General features: G+C 39.8%; 1 protein-coding gene across 1 annotated transcript in view; it reads right to left on the bottom strand.

The window, feature by feature from the left end:
• Positions 1-7,711: 7,711 nt before the first annotated feature.
• LOC126474764 (protein-L-histidine N-pros-methyltransferase-like) overlaps positions 7,712-15,765 on the bottom strand; it is a 37,729-nt gene continuing 29,675 nt past the window's right edge. Inside the window, exon 3 of the mRNA XM_050102241.1 lies at positions 7,712-8,299. Within this exon, the coding sequence (XP_049958198.1) occupies positions 8,085-8,299 (215 nt within the window). The 3' untranslated portion in view covers positions 7,712-8,084. The remainder of the gene's footprint in view (positions 8,300-15,765) is intronic.

Raw genomic sequence — 15,765 nt, forward strand, 5'->3', positions numbered from 1 at the left:
GGTTTGTCGGGGACGGCCAGCTCGTCCCACGCATCCGCTGATCGGACTACGACTGTGGTTGCCTGGGATACTGCCTGCATTGAGGCTGATCCCTCACCTGTGGTAGAGTGGGAGGTCGTCTCAAGGTGTGGCAGGGGGCGAAAGACATTCCGGAGGGCTGAACAGAAAGCCTCTGCAGTTTGTCTGACGAACTAGTTTCAGGCTCTGTCTCAGGCTGATACTGATCTTCGGCCTGACATGGCTGCTTGTCCTGTTCCAGAGGTTGCCCCTCAGTCTGCAAGATGCGGGCAGTCGCAGAGGGTGGGCTTACTGGTAGTTGGGAGCTCCAACGTCAGGCGCGTAATGGGGCCCCTTAGGGAAATGGCAGCAAGAGAGGGGAAGAAAACCAATGTGCACTCCGTGTGCATACCGGGGGGAGTCATTCCAGATGTGGAAAGGGTCCTTCCGGATGCCATGAAGGGTACAGGGTGCACCCATCTGCAGGTGGTCGCTCATGTCGGCACCAATGATGTGTGTCGCTATGGATCGGAGGAAATCCTCTCTGGCTTCCGGCGGCTATCTGATTTGGTGAAGACTGCCAGTCTCGCTAGCGGGATGAAAGCAGAGCTCACCATCTGCAGCATCGTCGACAGGACTGACTGTGGACCTTTGGTACAGAGCCGAGTGGAGGGTCTGAATCAGAGGCTGAGACGGTTCTGCGACCGTGTGGGCTGCAGATTCCTTGACTTGCGCCATAGGGTGGTGGGGTTTCGGGTTCCGCTGGATAGGTCAGGAGTCCACTACACGCAACAAGCGGCTACACGGGTAGCAGGGGTTGTGTGGCGTGGGCTGGGCAGTTTTTTAGGTTAGATGGCCTTGGGCAAGTACAGAAAGGGCAACAGCCTCAACGGGTGCGGGGCAAAGTCAGGACATGCGGGGACCAAGCAGCAATCGGTATTGTAATTGTCAACTGTCGAAGCTGCGTTGGTAAAGTACCAGAACTTCAAGCGCTGATAGAAAGCACCGAAGCTGAAATCGTTATAGGTACAGAAAGCTGGCTTAAGCCAGAGATAAATTCTGCCGAAATTTTTACAAAGGTACAGACGGTGTTTAGAAAGGATAAATTGCATGCAACCGGTGGTGGAGTGTTTGTCGCTGTTAGTAGTAGTTTATCCTGTAGTGAAGTAGAAGTGGATAGTTCCTGTGAATCATTATGGGTGGAGGTTACACTCAACAACCGAACTAGGTTAATAATTGGCTCCCTTTACCGACCTCCCGACTCAGCAGCATTAGTGGCAGAACAACTGAGAGAAAATTTGGAATACATTTCACATAAATTTTCTCAGCATGTTATAGTCTTAGGTGGAGATTTCAATTTACCAGATATAGACTGGGACACTCAGATGTTTAGGACGGGTGGTAGGGACAGAGCATCGAGTGACATTATACTGAGTGCACTATCCGAAAATTACCTCGAGCAATTAAACAGAGAACCGACTCGTGGAGATAACATCTTGGACCTACTGATAACAAACAGACCCGAACTTTTCGACTCTGTATGTACAGAACAGGGAATCAGTGATCATAAGGCCGTTGCAGCATCCCTCAATATGGAAGTTAATAGGAATATAAAAAAAAGGGAGGAAGGTTTATCTGTTTAGCAAGAGTAATAGAAGGCAGATTTCATACTACCTAACAGATCAAAACGAAAATTTCTGTTCCGACACTGACAATGTTGAGTGTTTATGGAAAAAGTTCAAGGCAATCGTAAAATGCGTTTTAGACAGGTACGTGCCGAGTAAAACTGTGAGGGACAGGAAAAACCCACCGTGGTACAACAACAAAGTTAGGAAACTACTGCGAAAGCAAAGAGAGCTCCACTCCAAGTTTAAACGCAGCCAAAACCTCTCAGACAAACAGAAGCTAAATGATGTCAAAGTTAGCGTAAGGAGGGCTATGCGTGAAGCGTTCAGTGAATTCGAAAGTAAAATTCTATGTACCGACTTGACAGAAAATCCTAGGAAGTTCTGGTCTTACATTAAATCAGTAAGTGGCTCGAAACAGCATATCCAGACATTCTGGGATGATGATGGCATTGAAACAGAGGATGACACGCGTAAAGCTGAAATACTAAACACCTTTTTCCAAAGCTGTTTCACAGAGGAAGACCGCACTGCAGTTCCTTCTCTAAATCCTCGCACAAACGAAAAAATGGCTGACATCGAAATAAGTGTCCAAGGAATAAAAAAGCAACTGGAATCACTCAATAGAGGAAAGTCCACTGGACCTGACGGGATACCAATTCGATTCTACACAGAGTACGCGAAAGAACTTGCCCCCCTTCTAACAGCCGTGTACCGCAAGTCTCTAAAGGAACGGAGGGTTCCAAATGATTGGAAAAGAGCACAGATAGTCCCAGTCTTCAAGAAGGGTCGTCGAGCAGATGCGCAAAACTATAGACCTATATCTCTGACGTCGATCTGTTGTAGAATTTTAGAACATGTTTTTTGCTCGAGTATCATGTCGTTTTTGGAAACCCAGAATCTACTATGTAGGAATCAACATGGATTCCGGAAACAGCGATCGTGTGAGACCCAACTCGCTTTATTTGTTCATGAGACCCAGAAAATATTAGATACAGGCTCCCAGGTAGATGCTATTTTTCTTGACTTCCAGAATGCGTTCGATACAGTTCCGCACTGTCGCCTGATAAACAAAGTAAGAGCCTACGGAAAATCAGATCAGCTGAGTGGCTGGATTGAAGAGTTTTTAGCAAACAGAACACAGCATGTTGTTATCAATGGAGAGACGTCTATAGACGTTAAAGTAACCTCTGGCGTGCCACAGGGGAGTGTTATGGGACCATTGCTTTTCACAATATATATAAATGATCTAGTAGATAGTGTCGGAAGTTCCATGCGGCTTTTCGCGGATGATGTTGTAGTATATAGAGAAGTTGCAGCATTAGAAAATTGTAGCGAAATGCAGGAAGATCTGCAGCGGATAGGCACTTGGTGCAGGGAATGGCAAGTGACCCTTAACATAGACAAATGTAATGTATTGCGAATACATAGAAAGAAGGATCCTTTATTGTACGATTATATGATAGCGGAACAAACACTGGTAGCAGTTACTTCTGTAAAATATCTGGGAGTATGCGTGCGGAACGATTTGAAGTGGAATGATCATATAAAATTAATTGTTGGTAAGGCGGGTACCAGGTTGAGATTCATTGGGAGAGTGCTTAGAAAATGTAGTCCATCAACAAAGGAGGTGGCTTACAAAACACTCGTTCGACCTATACTTGAGTATTGCTCATCAGTGTGGGATCCGTACCAGATCGGTCTGACGGAGGAGATAGAGGAGATCCAAAGAAGAGCGGCGCGTTTCATCACTGGGTTATTTGGTAACCGTGATAGCGTTACGGAGATGTTTAATAAACTCAAGTGGCAGACTCTGCAAGAGAGGCGCTCTGCATCGTGGTGTAGCTTGCTCACCAGGTTTCGAGAAGGTGCGTTTCTGGATGAGGTATCGAATATATTGCTTCCCCCTACTTATACCTCCCGAGGAGATCATGAATGTAAAATTAGAGAGATTAGAGCGCGCACGGAGGCTTTCAGACAGTCGTTCTTCCCGGGAACCATACGCGACTGGAACAGGAAAGGGAGGTAATGATAGTGGCACGTAAAGTGCCCTCCGCCACACACCGATGTGTGGCTTGCGGAGTATAAATGTAGATGTAGATGTAGATGTAGAAGTCCAGTGTGCTAACCACTGTGCCACTCGCTTAGTTTAGTTCACTAGATTCATGCCAAATGAAAGATGACAATGCTGTATGTGCAGAAACCTTCCAAACAGTTGTTACAAGCTATTGGATTCTCATTACAGGGCTACATTTTCTTCATCCATGTTCCAGGAAACCCCTAATTCCATGTGTGGAAAATAAATAAAATGAAACTGGTTATCAGACTCTAGATAGCACAGTTGTGGAAAAAGAGATGAAAGGTCACATCCCCTCTTCCATAAAGAAGTTCCAAGACAGGTGTTCATCAGCTTCTAAACATAAAGGTGAATTTTAGAGTTATTTGAACTTGGATTTCCCCATTGTTAACTTACAGACTGTGATATCTTGCTGGAAGGTTAACAGAATGTGATATCTTGCTGGAAGGTTAATGTCTGTGCCTCCTCCAAACTCTCCAAAGTTGAGAAAGATGTCTTATGTGTCTGCACCATTATTGCTGCAAGTGAAAGAAATTTCAGCAGGACAGGCTTAGTTGTGTCAGAGAAGCGATGCTGTATTGATCTAGACTGTGTTAATAAAATTTTATTAATTCATAACAATAAGAGGGACAAGTGAATTACGGTATGAAGACAATCATATCTTAAGAGATAAAACACGATGAATCTGTGAAAATAGCCTCTACTCAGATTAAATAAAATATGCATGAGGCTATGGCCTCCCATCAGGTAGACAGGTTGCCTGATGCAAGTCTTCTTAGTTGATGCCACTTCAGTGACTAGTATGTTGATGAAGATGAAATAATGATGAAGACAACAACCAGTGTCCGAACAGAGAAAATCTCTGACCAAGCTAGGAAATGAACTCAGGCCCCTCACATGGCATTCCACTCGGGCATGAAGGTGGGCTCTGCTTAGATGATATACACTTTTGCATTTTATAGCCAACAGTCATGCCACATTGGTAACACTGATTCCCTGCTGATCACTGAAGTTAAGCAATGTTGGACCTGGCTGGTTCTTGGATGGGTGACCGTTTGGGGAAAACCAGATGCCACTGGTTTTCAGGACACACAAGTTGCCGAAGTGGCATCCTATTGTAAGACTTGCACCAAGATGTTGTGCTGCATGACATTTATTTATTTTGCATTCTATAAAAACTGATACAAATAATTTTTTGTTTTCTAGATACTGTCATGTACTATATTATGTTATCTTGAACGACTACTACATTAAAATGATCCTTTCTCTTTTATGACCCAGTTATCTCATATTTAAAATTTTATTTTTCATTTAAATATCATGAAAACTGTTATTACTTTCACTAAATAGTCATGAAATGACTCCACAAATTGAGTGTGATTAAAGAAGACAAAGTTTTGGTTCTAGACATATGATCAACAAATGAAACATGTGGCCATTTGATTTTCTGATGCTATGGTTTCTAAACAGGAGAGCAAGAAAATATAAAAGACTGAAATATGATGATGATGAAATAATATAATCACTAAATATGTATTTGACACACATGCAGTTTTCATTGCACATCATTCATTATCACACTTTTCTGACTTTATTCTATCCGACTACCCACCTTCAGCATCATTTCAAAACTTTTCTCACTGAAAAATCAGTTTTAAACAAAATTTAATAGCCAATCTCTGATCCTTCTCTTTTTACATATCCCAAAACCGGCATACACACACCATATCTCGTCATACCATATTTCCACACATTTCAGCAACAATAGTTATACTAATGTCTTTCAATATATCTCTTCAAGATGGTTCAAACTTCACATATAAAAACCTCTCTAACAGATGGAATTTGTTGACTGTTCAATGGAATACAAGGCTATTTTTGATCACAACATCAACAGTTTTTGTTTAAACCTTTGGTGAGTTAGAAAGTAAAACAAATCTACATATTACAAGGATTTATCTATAAATACTACATGCACACACTGATTATTTCTCAACATAATTGCCATAATGACTCCCTCAGTAAACAAATGCTATTGCCCTTTTGTCAAGCCATGTTAGCATGGTACTCTTCATTTCCTCATCTGAACAAAGCACAGTTCTTCTTGCTATAGTGACCAAAAATTAATATTGCTGCACACTGCTGTTGTATTGTGTGTGTGTGTGTTTTGTATATTTACACATACGCCTTTTCTGATACAAGTTTTAATTCCTAACCCACGAACATTAATGAAGAAACAAACTGGGGCTGTTAAAACATTTATTTCAAGATATTTAACAATATTTGAATTGAATATAGCTGAAAACAGAAAACAACATCTCTCAAATTAATGTTTTTCAGTTTGTTAACAACTCCTCATAATAACTGGTTAGAAGTTCAGCACATCATAACAGGTGATAATATTTTGCTATTTACCTTGAAGTATGGTTTTAGTATATTCTGAGAATAAAGTGCATTGTATGATGCTAACTGGGGAAACCAGATAAAAAAGGAAAAATTACATGTGACTGGAATTTTCAGACAAAAAACTAACATTAAAAGCTGGCCACAACCATTGTGTTGGGATTAGCCATGCAGAGGTCCTGCAAACTGCAGCTCTTTGGACACCGTTCAAACTGCATGAGGTAAATGGTAGTGCGCAGGTGTCCACAATCACAAAAAGAGTCTTTTCATTCAGGAAGCCATGCCTCCACATGTTTTCTTTGGATCTAGCAACTTTAGAGAATCTCACACATAAAACCACCATCACCATCATCATCATTAACAGCTAAGGCACAATGAAGAATTAGAAGTGCAACTACAACCAAGTAATAGCTGGCAACAGTGCATTGCAGACCATGTGCAACGTACCTCCATAATGTATGTAACTCACAAATGATAAGTTAAAATGGAACTATTCCTTAACAAAAAATAATTCACTGTTTGTGACCAATGGTTCTTCAAAGTTTTTTGGTGAGATCCTGAAATAGCCACTATTTATGCATCCCAGAAAAATATTTTAGTCTTTGGAACTTATATTTTATTCAGGTGGTCCAGTTAATTTTATTTTAAAAAAAGTCAGTAGTACTAACAGGTAACAAACAGCATTTCAGAAGGACACAAATCGCAGTACAGTAAAGCCAAACATTGTAGTATTAAGGCCCATTAATGTATTATTGGGAATGTACCCTATTGTATATTTCATATAAAAACATCTTCGCTGCCATTAAATAGCTGGTACTCACAGCAGGTAATTAAATAACAAGATCTATTCTTCCAAAATCTATCCATCACTAACACCCCTGCACCTGGACAGTCACCATGAGCGTGCCGTGTGTGTGTGTGTGTGTGTGTGTGTGTGTGTGTGTGTGTGTGTGTGTGTGTGTGTAAGGGGGGGGGGGGGGGAGGCATGCATTTTCTGTTTCAGAAGAAAGACTTTTTTGTCCAGAAGGTTAAGTGTTCAGCAGGGTTTATCACTGTGCTTGTCGATGAGTCAATGCACTCTACCATCCTATAAATAGGAAGATTAAAATAACAGCTTGCCCATACATATGAGGATAATCTTTCAAGTGTAAGTTTTGTTCCTTTACTTAAGTATTTGCACTGGAGTCTGACTGAGGAAATGATATGCCTGCCTAATTCTTGTGACAACACAAACACACACACACACACACACACACACACACACACACACACACACACACACACACACACACATTTTATTTTTAGTGATATATGTGTTTTTTTAAATTTTGATGAAATAAGTTTTCATATTCTCAGTGAAATCAACAGACAGCCATTTGTCAATTGCTATGACACTTAAAAGCTAAATTACACCATTAAGTTTCTTTTTTATGTGTTTACAAGTTTTTCACTGTATCTTCTGAAGCGTGTCTCATTTCATTTCTTCATTCTGTTACTAGTGATGAGTATTTCAAGTTTCCCTCTGGTTATTACACTGATACTCTTAAGTTATAGAAATTTGAAAATAGGCTTTGGGAATCAAATATGGCATAGTAATAACACCACAGAATCTGAATGTATTTCATATTTATTTACAGCAAGTTATTTCACACATGTATGTAAATAACAAAAGAGGATCTGTAAAACATGCCTCTCATCTTGTATGTGATGTATCAATAATATACTGATTCTTTTAGTTGATTTTAACTATCAGATATGTAAAATTACACCTAAGGGAACAACAGAAGTGATGTAATACCTTCAGGACATTGAGTTTTATGAACACAGTTGAATTTATTCATGGCTGTGGTATTTACTGCTAAAGGCACTGTATATACCATTGATTGGAATGTTTTAAGTTTTTATTATTGCTGAGCAGATTTCCAATGCACTTAAAGAAGACACAATATAAATAACACCTTTGCACATAAGTTACTTTCTGATCAGCTGTTGGATACACTAAGAACAAAAAGTGCATCATCTAGCCAGTAAAACGCCTGATTGAGATCTCCTTCACACAAATATGGTAGTCTGCACCATCGTTCAACATGGAAGCCTGCTGGTTCAAATAAGTCAACAATGGCTGATGCTGCCTGCTCCTCAAATGTTTCTCCTTTGATGGGTAACCATTCAGTTGGACGATGATCTGCTTGTCCACCTTCCAAAAAATAAAACCAGTTCTTAATGTTAATACTTTTATATCAAGGAAACAATGTAAACTGTAAAAAACAATGATTCTTCTGAGATCATAACAAATAAAAATTATAACCAATTAAAAACAAGAAGCTTTTGATCTTACAGGCCTACATATTTACAGACCACAGATTTAAAAAAAAGCATTACAGGATCACGCAAAGCGTTGGAAAAATATATGGAGTTTTATCTAATGAAATAACAGTGAATGACAGGTGAAATCTCAATAAATCACACATGAAAACAAAAATGCTTTTATGTTTTGAATAAAATGAGTACTCACTTTTTGCTACCTTATTTCTGCTGTGTACTGAAGATTTTCATATATGATTTAATTACAACTAGAAATTGTAGTTCTTTCTTTAATTTAACAATTTTTATTTCAGTGCAAAAAAGTGGAATTTCAGATAACATAGAAACTAATGCCTTTGACATAGTACCTAAATGTGGAATACTTTTAGAAACATGGCACTTGTATCAGAATTGTTATCTGCACAAAAAGGTACTTGTAGTTTTGAATAACTGCAAGGAATTTAAGCAGTCGACATTTAAACAAATTTTACATCTAAAATTGGTCTATTATACTTTACCAGCCATTCAGTTCTCTGTTGTGGTATATGGGAATACCGCCACTGAGGGAACAGAGTTTGCAGACGATCACAGCTTACACTGACACAAGGGACATATGAAAATCAAATTAAATGCATAAAAATGAAACTGATAGATGAAATTCATAACTTTATTTATCCTCTGTTACAAGGTAACACATGCATCTCCAGCAACTCAATACCACTAACAAAGTTAATGTCAGGTGTGGGCACATCCCATATATTATACTGGGGTTTCTATTTTAAGGAATTTACAGTATAATTGGCACAAAGTGTAGGTAACTTAAATTGATATGACTACTTGAGAATTTGGCTGCCTGAAAGGACTGTGTTTTCATATTCTACTTGTAGCTTATTCAATACTGCTTTCACATCAGATAGTATTGATTGGGGGCATCCAGAGATTCTGATGCTCAACTTTGGTTACTCCCACACAGTAACTTTCCCAGCAAGAATAGAAAGACATAGTGGAAAAGTGGCTGGTAATTACTAAATCCAACTGTCTTTCATAAAACAATTGTGAACACCATAAGAAATGGTTTATGTGCACTTGATGGTCAAATGGCACCAATGCGGCACTCTACCATTGAGGATTAGCTACAGAGGGAAAGATACTCCACAATGAATTTTCACTCTGCGCAGAGTGTACACTGATTTGAAACTTCCTGGCAGATTAAAACTGTGTGCCAGGCCAGGACTCAAACCTGGGACCTTTGCCATCCACAGGTGACAGTTCTACCAACTGAACTATCCATACATGATTCATGACCCACCCTCACAACCTCCATTTCTTCCAGGAATGCTAGTCCTGCAAGGTATGCCAGAGAACTTCTCTGGAGATTGGAAGGGAGGCAATAATAATTCCAAGAACAGAGCACAGCTACTTTGGAGCATTATGAAGTGTGAAATAAACAAACAAGGTAGTGGAAATGATAATCAGGGGAACAGAGTCCAGTGCTAGGTTCACAGATGATGTACCGATTTGGCAGCATGTAAGGAATACTTGGAGGCCTCTTTAAAGGAATTGACAGGATAGTTGGCACAGGATGTGGATAATTAATAAAAAAAACATAGACAAAAATTATGAATAATAGTAGAATGGACAATAATGACTTAGCAGGAGTGACACAGAAGTGAAAGTAACTAAAGTACTCCCCAACACAGGAAGCAAGATTATACAGGATGCTCAAACCAAGGAATATATCATAAGTGAAATAGTACAGGTGAAGAAAACTTTTTTCAGTAAAAGACCTCTATAGTTATCAGATGCTGATATGGAACTAAGGATGACCTTCCGGAAAGTTTTCACCTGGTATGGAAGTCAAATATGTACAATTGGAAATAAGGGAAAGGAACAACTGGAAGCATTTGGAATCTATTGCTATCAAAGAATGCCTGAAGGTCTGAAATGAAGTACTAAAATGAATAGGTGAGTACATGACAGAAGTAATCTATGGTGTACCCCCATAAGAGGAAGGGGCAGGTGACTGGGACATCAGCTATCACATCCAAGAATAATTAACATAATGCTGGAAGGATGATATTTGGTATGGTCTGTGGGGCACCCAACTGCACGTTTATCAGCATCCATACAAAGTCCTAGTCTTTTCATAGTCATGTCATGTCACTTCTTCTGAATGATGATGAAATGATGAGGACAACACAAACACCCACTCCCCGGGTGGAGAAAATTCCTGACCAGGCTGGGAATTGAACCTGGGATGCCACGATCCAGAGGCAGCAATGCTATTCACTAGACCAAGAGCTGTGGACTGATGCTGAATGGAGCAGACAGAGACTACAATATGAAAAATTTTTAGAGAATATGTGTAGTAGCTATTGTGGTCATGAAAATACTAGCACACAGTAGAGAAAGGTGGAGCACAGCATCAAAACAGACTGATAACTTAAAAATAAAATCACAGTTTTGTACATAGGTGGCACCAAAGTACTGGTCACCAATAATCATTCTGACTGAACATTAGTTTCATAGTAAATACACTGACAAAATAGACAGGATGACATCAAGAACTCCTTGACCAAACGCTGCTCAAATGATACTACAGTACTGCCATGCCTGTGTGGTATCTGATTAAAATTTCATCCATATTTTTATCCTTATTATGGTGGAGATCACGACACAGCATGTACACAGGACACACAATATGCAACTTATCACCATTTTTCAGACTTTAACCCTTCACTCACAAGGTGTGGTGTCTCAGAATGTGCAAAAATTTTCAAACTTGTGCTCCAAGGTCAGCTGCGGTGGAATGTTTCTATACTCCCCCTACCCTCCTTAAATTGCCAACATTACAGTGTTTTGTTGGCAGTTACATTATTACCTTCTTTGTTTGTTACTGACACATGTTACTGACAAGTGTTAGGGTCTCCTAGACTATACCCTGTGAACTACACACCTGTTTTTTCCAGTCCAGTACCATCTAGAACAAAATGTGTTCACAGGAATTTGTCAGTTTTAACTTTTCCAAATTTAATGAAATTGATAGAGGAAGGTGTCAAGTGATATAGATAAATAAATAGGTGAAAAAGATGATGATTTTACAATAGGCAGTGCTAGCAAACAACAGCATCATTCAGATGAAGAACTTCAGGACTACTGTGATGGGGATCTGCCTGTTTCTCTAATAAAATACTTAAAATGTTAGTTATAGTAAAATGCATTCTGAGTAATTATAAAAGAAATGTAGATCCAAGCACTGAATGTCTGTTTTGCAGACTTTCTTTTTATACCTGTCAAGTGGAACTGAAACCCTGGAATTTAGTTTTATGTGGAAATTTACTTGCTACAAAGATAAAATAATTTTTCAGAACGTAAAATTCAATTCTCTAACAGTCTCTCTCTCTCTCTCTCTCTGTATGTGTGTGTGTGTGTGTGTGTGTGTGTGTGTGTGTGTGTGTGTGTGTGTGTGTGTGTGTGTGTACTATTTAAATCACAGAAAAGTATGTTTTTTGCATGATAAATGCTCAAATTCTTTGGGCTTTATTTAGTGCAGTAAAATTAACAAGGAGCATTTAAACAACACTTGAATAATTGTAAAAATAAATGGTGTATAATAACATAAATTAAAAATTTCAAATGGTTTGTGCCCTAAATCTTGGTTTAAACATAATAGTCCCAGAGAAACCACCCATCCCTATCCTCTCCCCCTCTCTGCTTGTATTATATATTACAGAAAAGCCATCTCATTATTTAAGGATGAAAAAACACTGAATCATTAGCACGAGGGGGGCTCGGGAGTATCATACTGGAATGGTTGCCTGGCTCTGATGGATATACAGATGATGGCTGCTGAAACCTGGGCAGAGATTATAAGCAGGGTATGACCACAAGTTGTTGGGAACAGATTACTGGTAGCTGGGTTTTCATTTTGAGTTTCAACAAGTGATTTACCACTGACACCATATTGCAGACAACAGTGACTTGCATGGTGAAGAGCCAGAGGTAAATGGGATGCTGAGTGGTGTCTTGCAGTGTTCAGAGATCACTCCTATTTCTGTCTGTGCCAGTCAGCTAAATGCAAACATGTCTGTAGACAGCCTGCCAAAAGAGCACAAATCGCAGTGATGCTCGAGATCTATACCACACCAACTCCTGGAATCATCGTTCGGAGAGCTATTAATGTCACAATAGGACTGATATTGTGATTATTGAAGGGAGGCTGAATGATCACAGAATGTGGCAACAATTGTAAAACCTGTTCCTGTATGTTTCGAGACTGCGATACCAAATGGTATATTCAACAGGACAATGGATGACCCCACATTGTATTTCATATCACATATCCTTGACTGGCTTTTCTGGTCCCCTGATTTATCACCCACAGAATATGTCTGAAATGTGATGGTAAGACACACACTTTCATACCAGCCTCCATCCAGCAGTCATCATGAAATGACACAGCATATGTTTCCAGCTTGCCAAGAAATTCCTCAAGTTATTTGAAAGCTGTTTGCTCCAGGCTGGAATGAATACAAGAGTGTACTTATGGCAGTGGCAGTCACACCTCAGACTGACGTTGATGATAGGCACCAATTATGAATACAATGTAAGTATAATAATTTAATACCAATAGTTGATGATCATGATCTCCACAAAGTTAGATAAATACCAGAATGGTGCTTCATGGAGTAACACTTTACAATTCCACCAGTTTAGTAATTCTAGTGCATTGTACTGAGGGCTGAAACATGCAACACAACTACGTGATTCTACGCCTGCTATTCACTTCCCCATTAAGGTAGTTTGAATATATACTGCCTCTAGTTTAGTTTAGTTTTTTTCCATGTTCTCTGTATTTTTTTTGCAACAAATTGCCATGATGTGGAACGTGTCAATAGATTCATGAGTAAGTTACACCTTCTTTGTGAAAACATGGATAGACTCTGGTTATTTACAACAAGGATTTTTTTGAAACTTGAAACTTCCTGGCAGATTAAAACCATGTGCCCGACCGAGACTCGAACTCGGGACCTTTGCCTTTCGCGGGCAAGTGCTCTACCATCTGAGCTACCGAAGCATGACTCACGCCCGGTACTCACAGCCTTACTTCTGCCAGTAGCTCGTCTCCTACCTTCCAAACTGTACAGAAAGTCTCCTGCAAACCTTGCAGAACTAGCACTCCTGAAAGAAAGGATATTGTGGAGACACGACTTAGCCACAGCCTGAGGGATGCTTCCAGAATGAGATTTTCACTCTGCAGTGGAGTGTGCACTGATATGAAACTTCCTGGCAGATTAAAACTGTGTGCCCGAAAGAGACTTGAACTCGAGACCTTTGCCTTTCGCGGGCAAGTGCTCTACCATCTGCGCTACCGAAGCACGACTCACGCCCGGTACTCACAGCCTTACTTCTGCCAGTACCTCGTCTCCTACCTTCCAAACTTTACAGAAGCTCTCCTGCGAACCTTGCAGAACTAGCACTCCTGAAAGAAAGGATATTGCGTAGACATGGCTTAGCCACAGCCTGGGGGATGTTTCCAGAATGAGATTTTCACTCTGCAGTGGAGTGTGCGCTGATATGAACAAAGGTCCCAAGTTCGAGTCTCGGTCGAGCACACAGTTTTAATCTGCCAGGAAGTTTCATATCAGCGCACACTCCGCTGCAGAGTGAAAATCTCATTCTTCAAGGATTTTTTTGTTTCAGCCTGAATCTACAACATAATGCAATAAAAGTAACCAAAGCACATACAGTGTATCTACTCTGATATGCATCACTGGATTAGGTGTGGTCAAGTAGAAATGATTTCAATTTGTTTCTAGAACTCTCATCATCTGCCAGCACTTTAGTGAATGAAGGAGGTAATCAAATATTTTTATGACTGCACACTTTGCACCTTTATAGGCAAGTGGATATTAGAGGCTATTGTTGTTCCAAGTGAAATATCAGTTAACAGACTTGCCAAAATGGTTAGACCAGTTCCTATCAGATCAAGGAAGTTAAGTGCTGTCTGGCTTGGCTAGCACTTGGATGGGTCACCGTCCAGATCTGCCGAGTACTGTTGGCAGGCAGGGTACACACAGCCCTTGTGAGGAGGTACTTGACTGATAAGTAGTGGCTAAGATCATGAAAACTGACAACAGCTGGGAGAGTGGTGTGGTAACCACATACCCCTCCATATCCACATCCAGTGATGCCAATCAGCTGAGGATGACATGGCAGTCGGCCAATAGCATTGGGGATTCTGAGACCTGTTCAGGTATAGTTTAGTTTTAGTTATATTTCTTAACACTAGCATTACCTTCAAATAATTGCTGAATGTTCACAGAAAACTTAATGAGGGAATAAAAGAGCTGTGTAGCTGTTGTTAGTATACGTAATATTTTGAAGGCCAAGAAAGCCATTATCTATACAGCAGAATTAATTGCTTCAAAGAGATCTGCTACAGTTGTACTAAAGATTACTCATCATGACCAGTTTCAGGATGTTAAAAACCCATCTTCAGGTAAATTTATTGTATTTGGTAAAGCATAACACGCAGTCAGGCCAGTGAGTGCAAGGGCTCCAAATCTCGGCATCTTTAGGTAGAAACTGTCAGCCATCAGGATGCTGTATGGTATGAACACCAACCACAACTCTTACCATACAAAATATGTTATTAATACTTTCTCTACATGTGGAATTGCTCCAGAAAATTATTCAATGTTTCATAAAGGAATGAAATTACGCACAGTCAACAAATTTTCTGCTTCTTTCCTCACCAAAATCAGCAATTACACATATGGTGTGGGGGTACTCTGCCCATAACCTCTGCCCATATGTCAGCAGTCACCATCTGTATAACCAGCAGAGCCTGTCGAACAATCCTATGATCTTCTCGTGGTGTCGTCTTTCTGTCAGGATATGTGCCTACTGTTCTTGCCATAAAATTGTCTCGTCCTTCTTGCCACTACTCAGTGTGCAGTCACTGCATTACTGCTAGTTGTCCGTGCAACCTGTCAGTATGATGATCCCATGCCCCTCATGCTAATGATTCAATCTTTTTTAACCCTTAAATCTCAGGGTTACCTTTCTGCACAGTGTGCTACAAAGAGGGGTTCTCTGGGACCATGATGTTTAAACCAAGATTTAAGGCACAAATCATTTGAAATTTTTAATTTATATTATTATGTAACATTTATTTTTGCAGTTCTTTAAGTGTTGTTCTATGCCCCTTCTTTATTTTATTGCGCTAAATAAAGCCTGCAGCATTTTACTATTTATCACACAAAAACATACTTTTGTGTGGTTTTTTTAATGGTATACGCAAATAGATGGTCAGAGATCCGAATTTTACAGTCTGAAGAATTACAGTATCTCTGT

This window comes from Schistocerca serialis, chromosome 4 (genome assembly GCF_023864345.2).
Source record: "Schistocerca serialis cubense isolate TAMUIC-IGC-003099 chromosome 4, iqSchSeri2.2, whole genome shotgun sequence".
Classification (NCBI taxonomy): Eukaryota; Metazoa; Arthropoda; class Insecta; order Orthoptera; family Acrididae; genus Schistocerca; species Schistocerca serialis.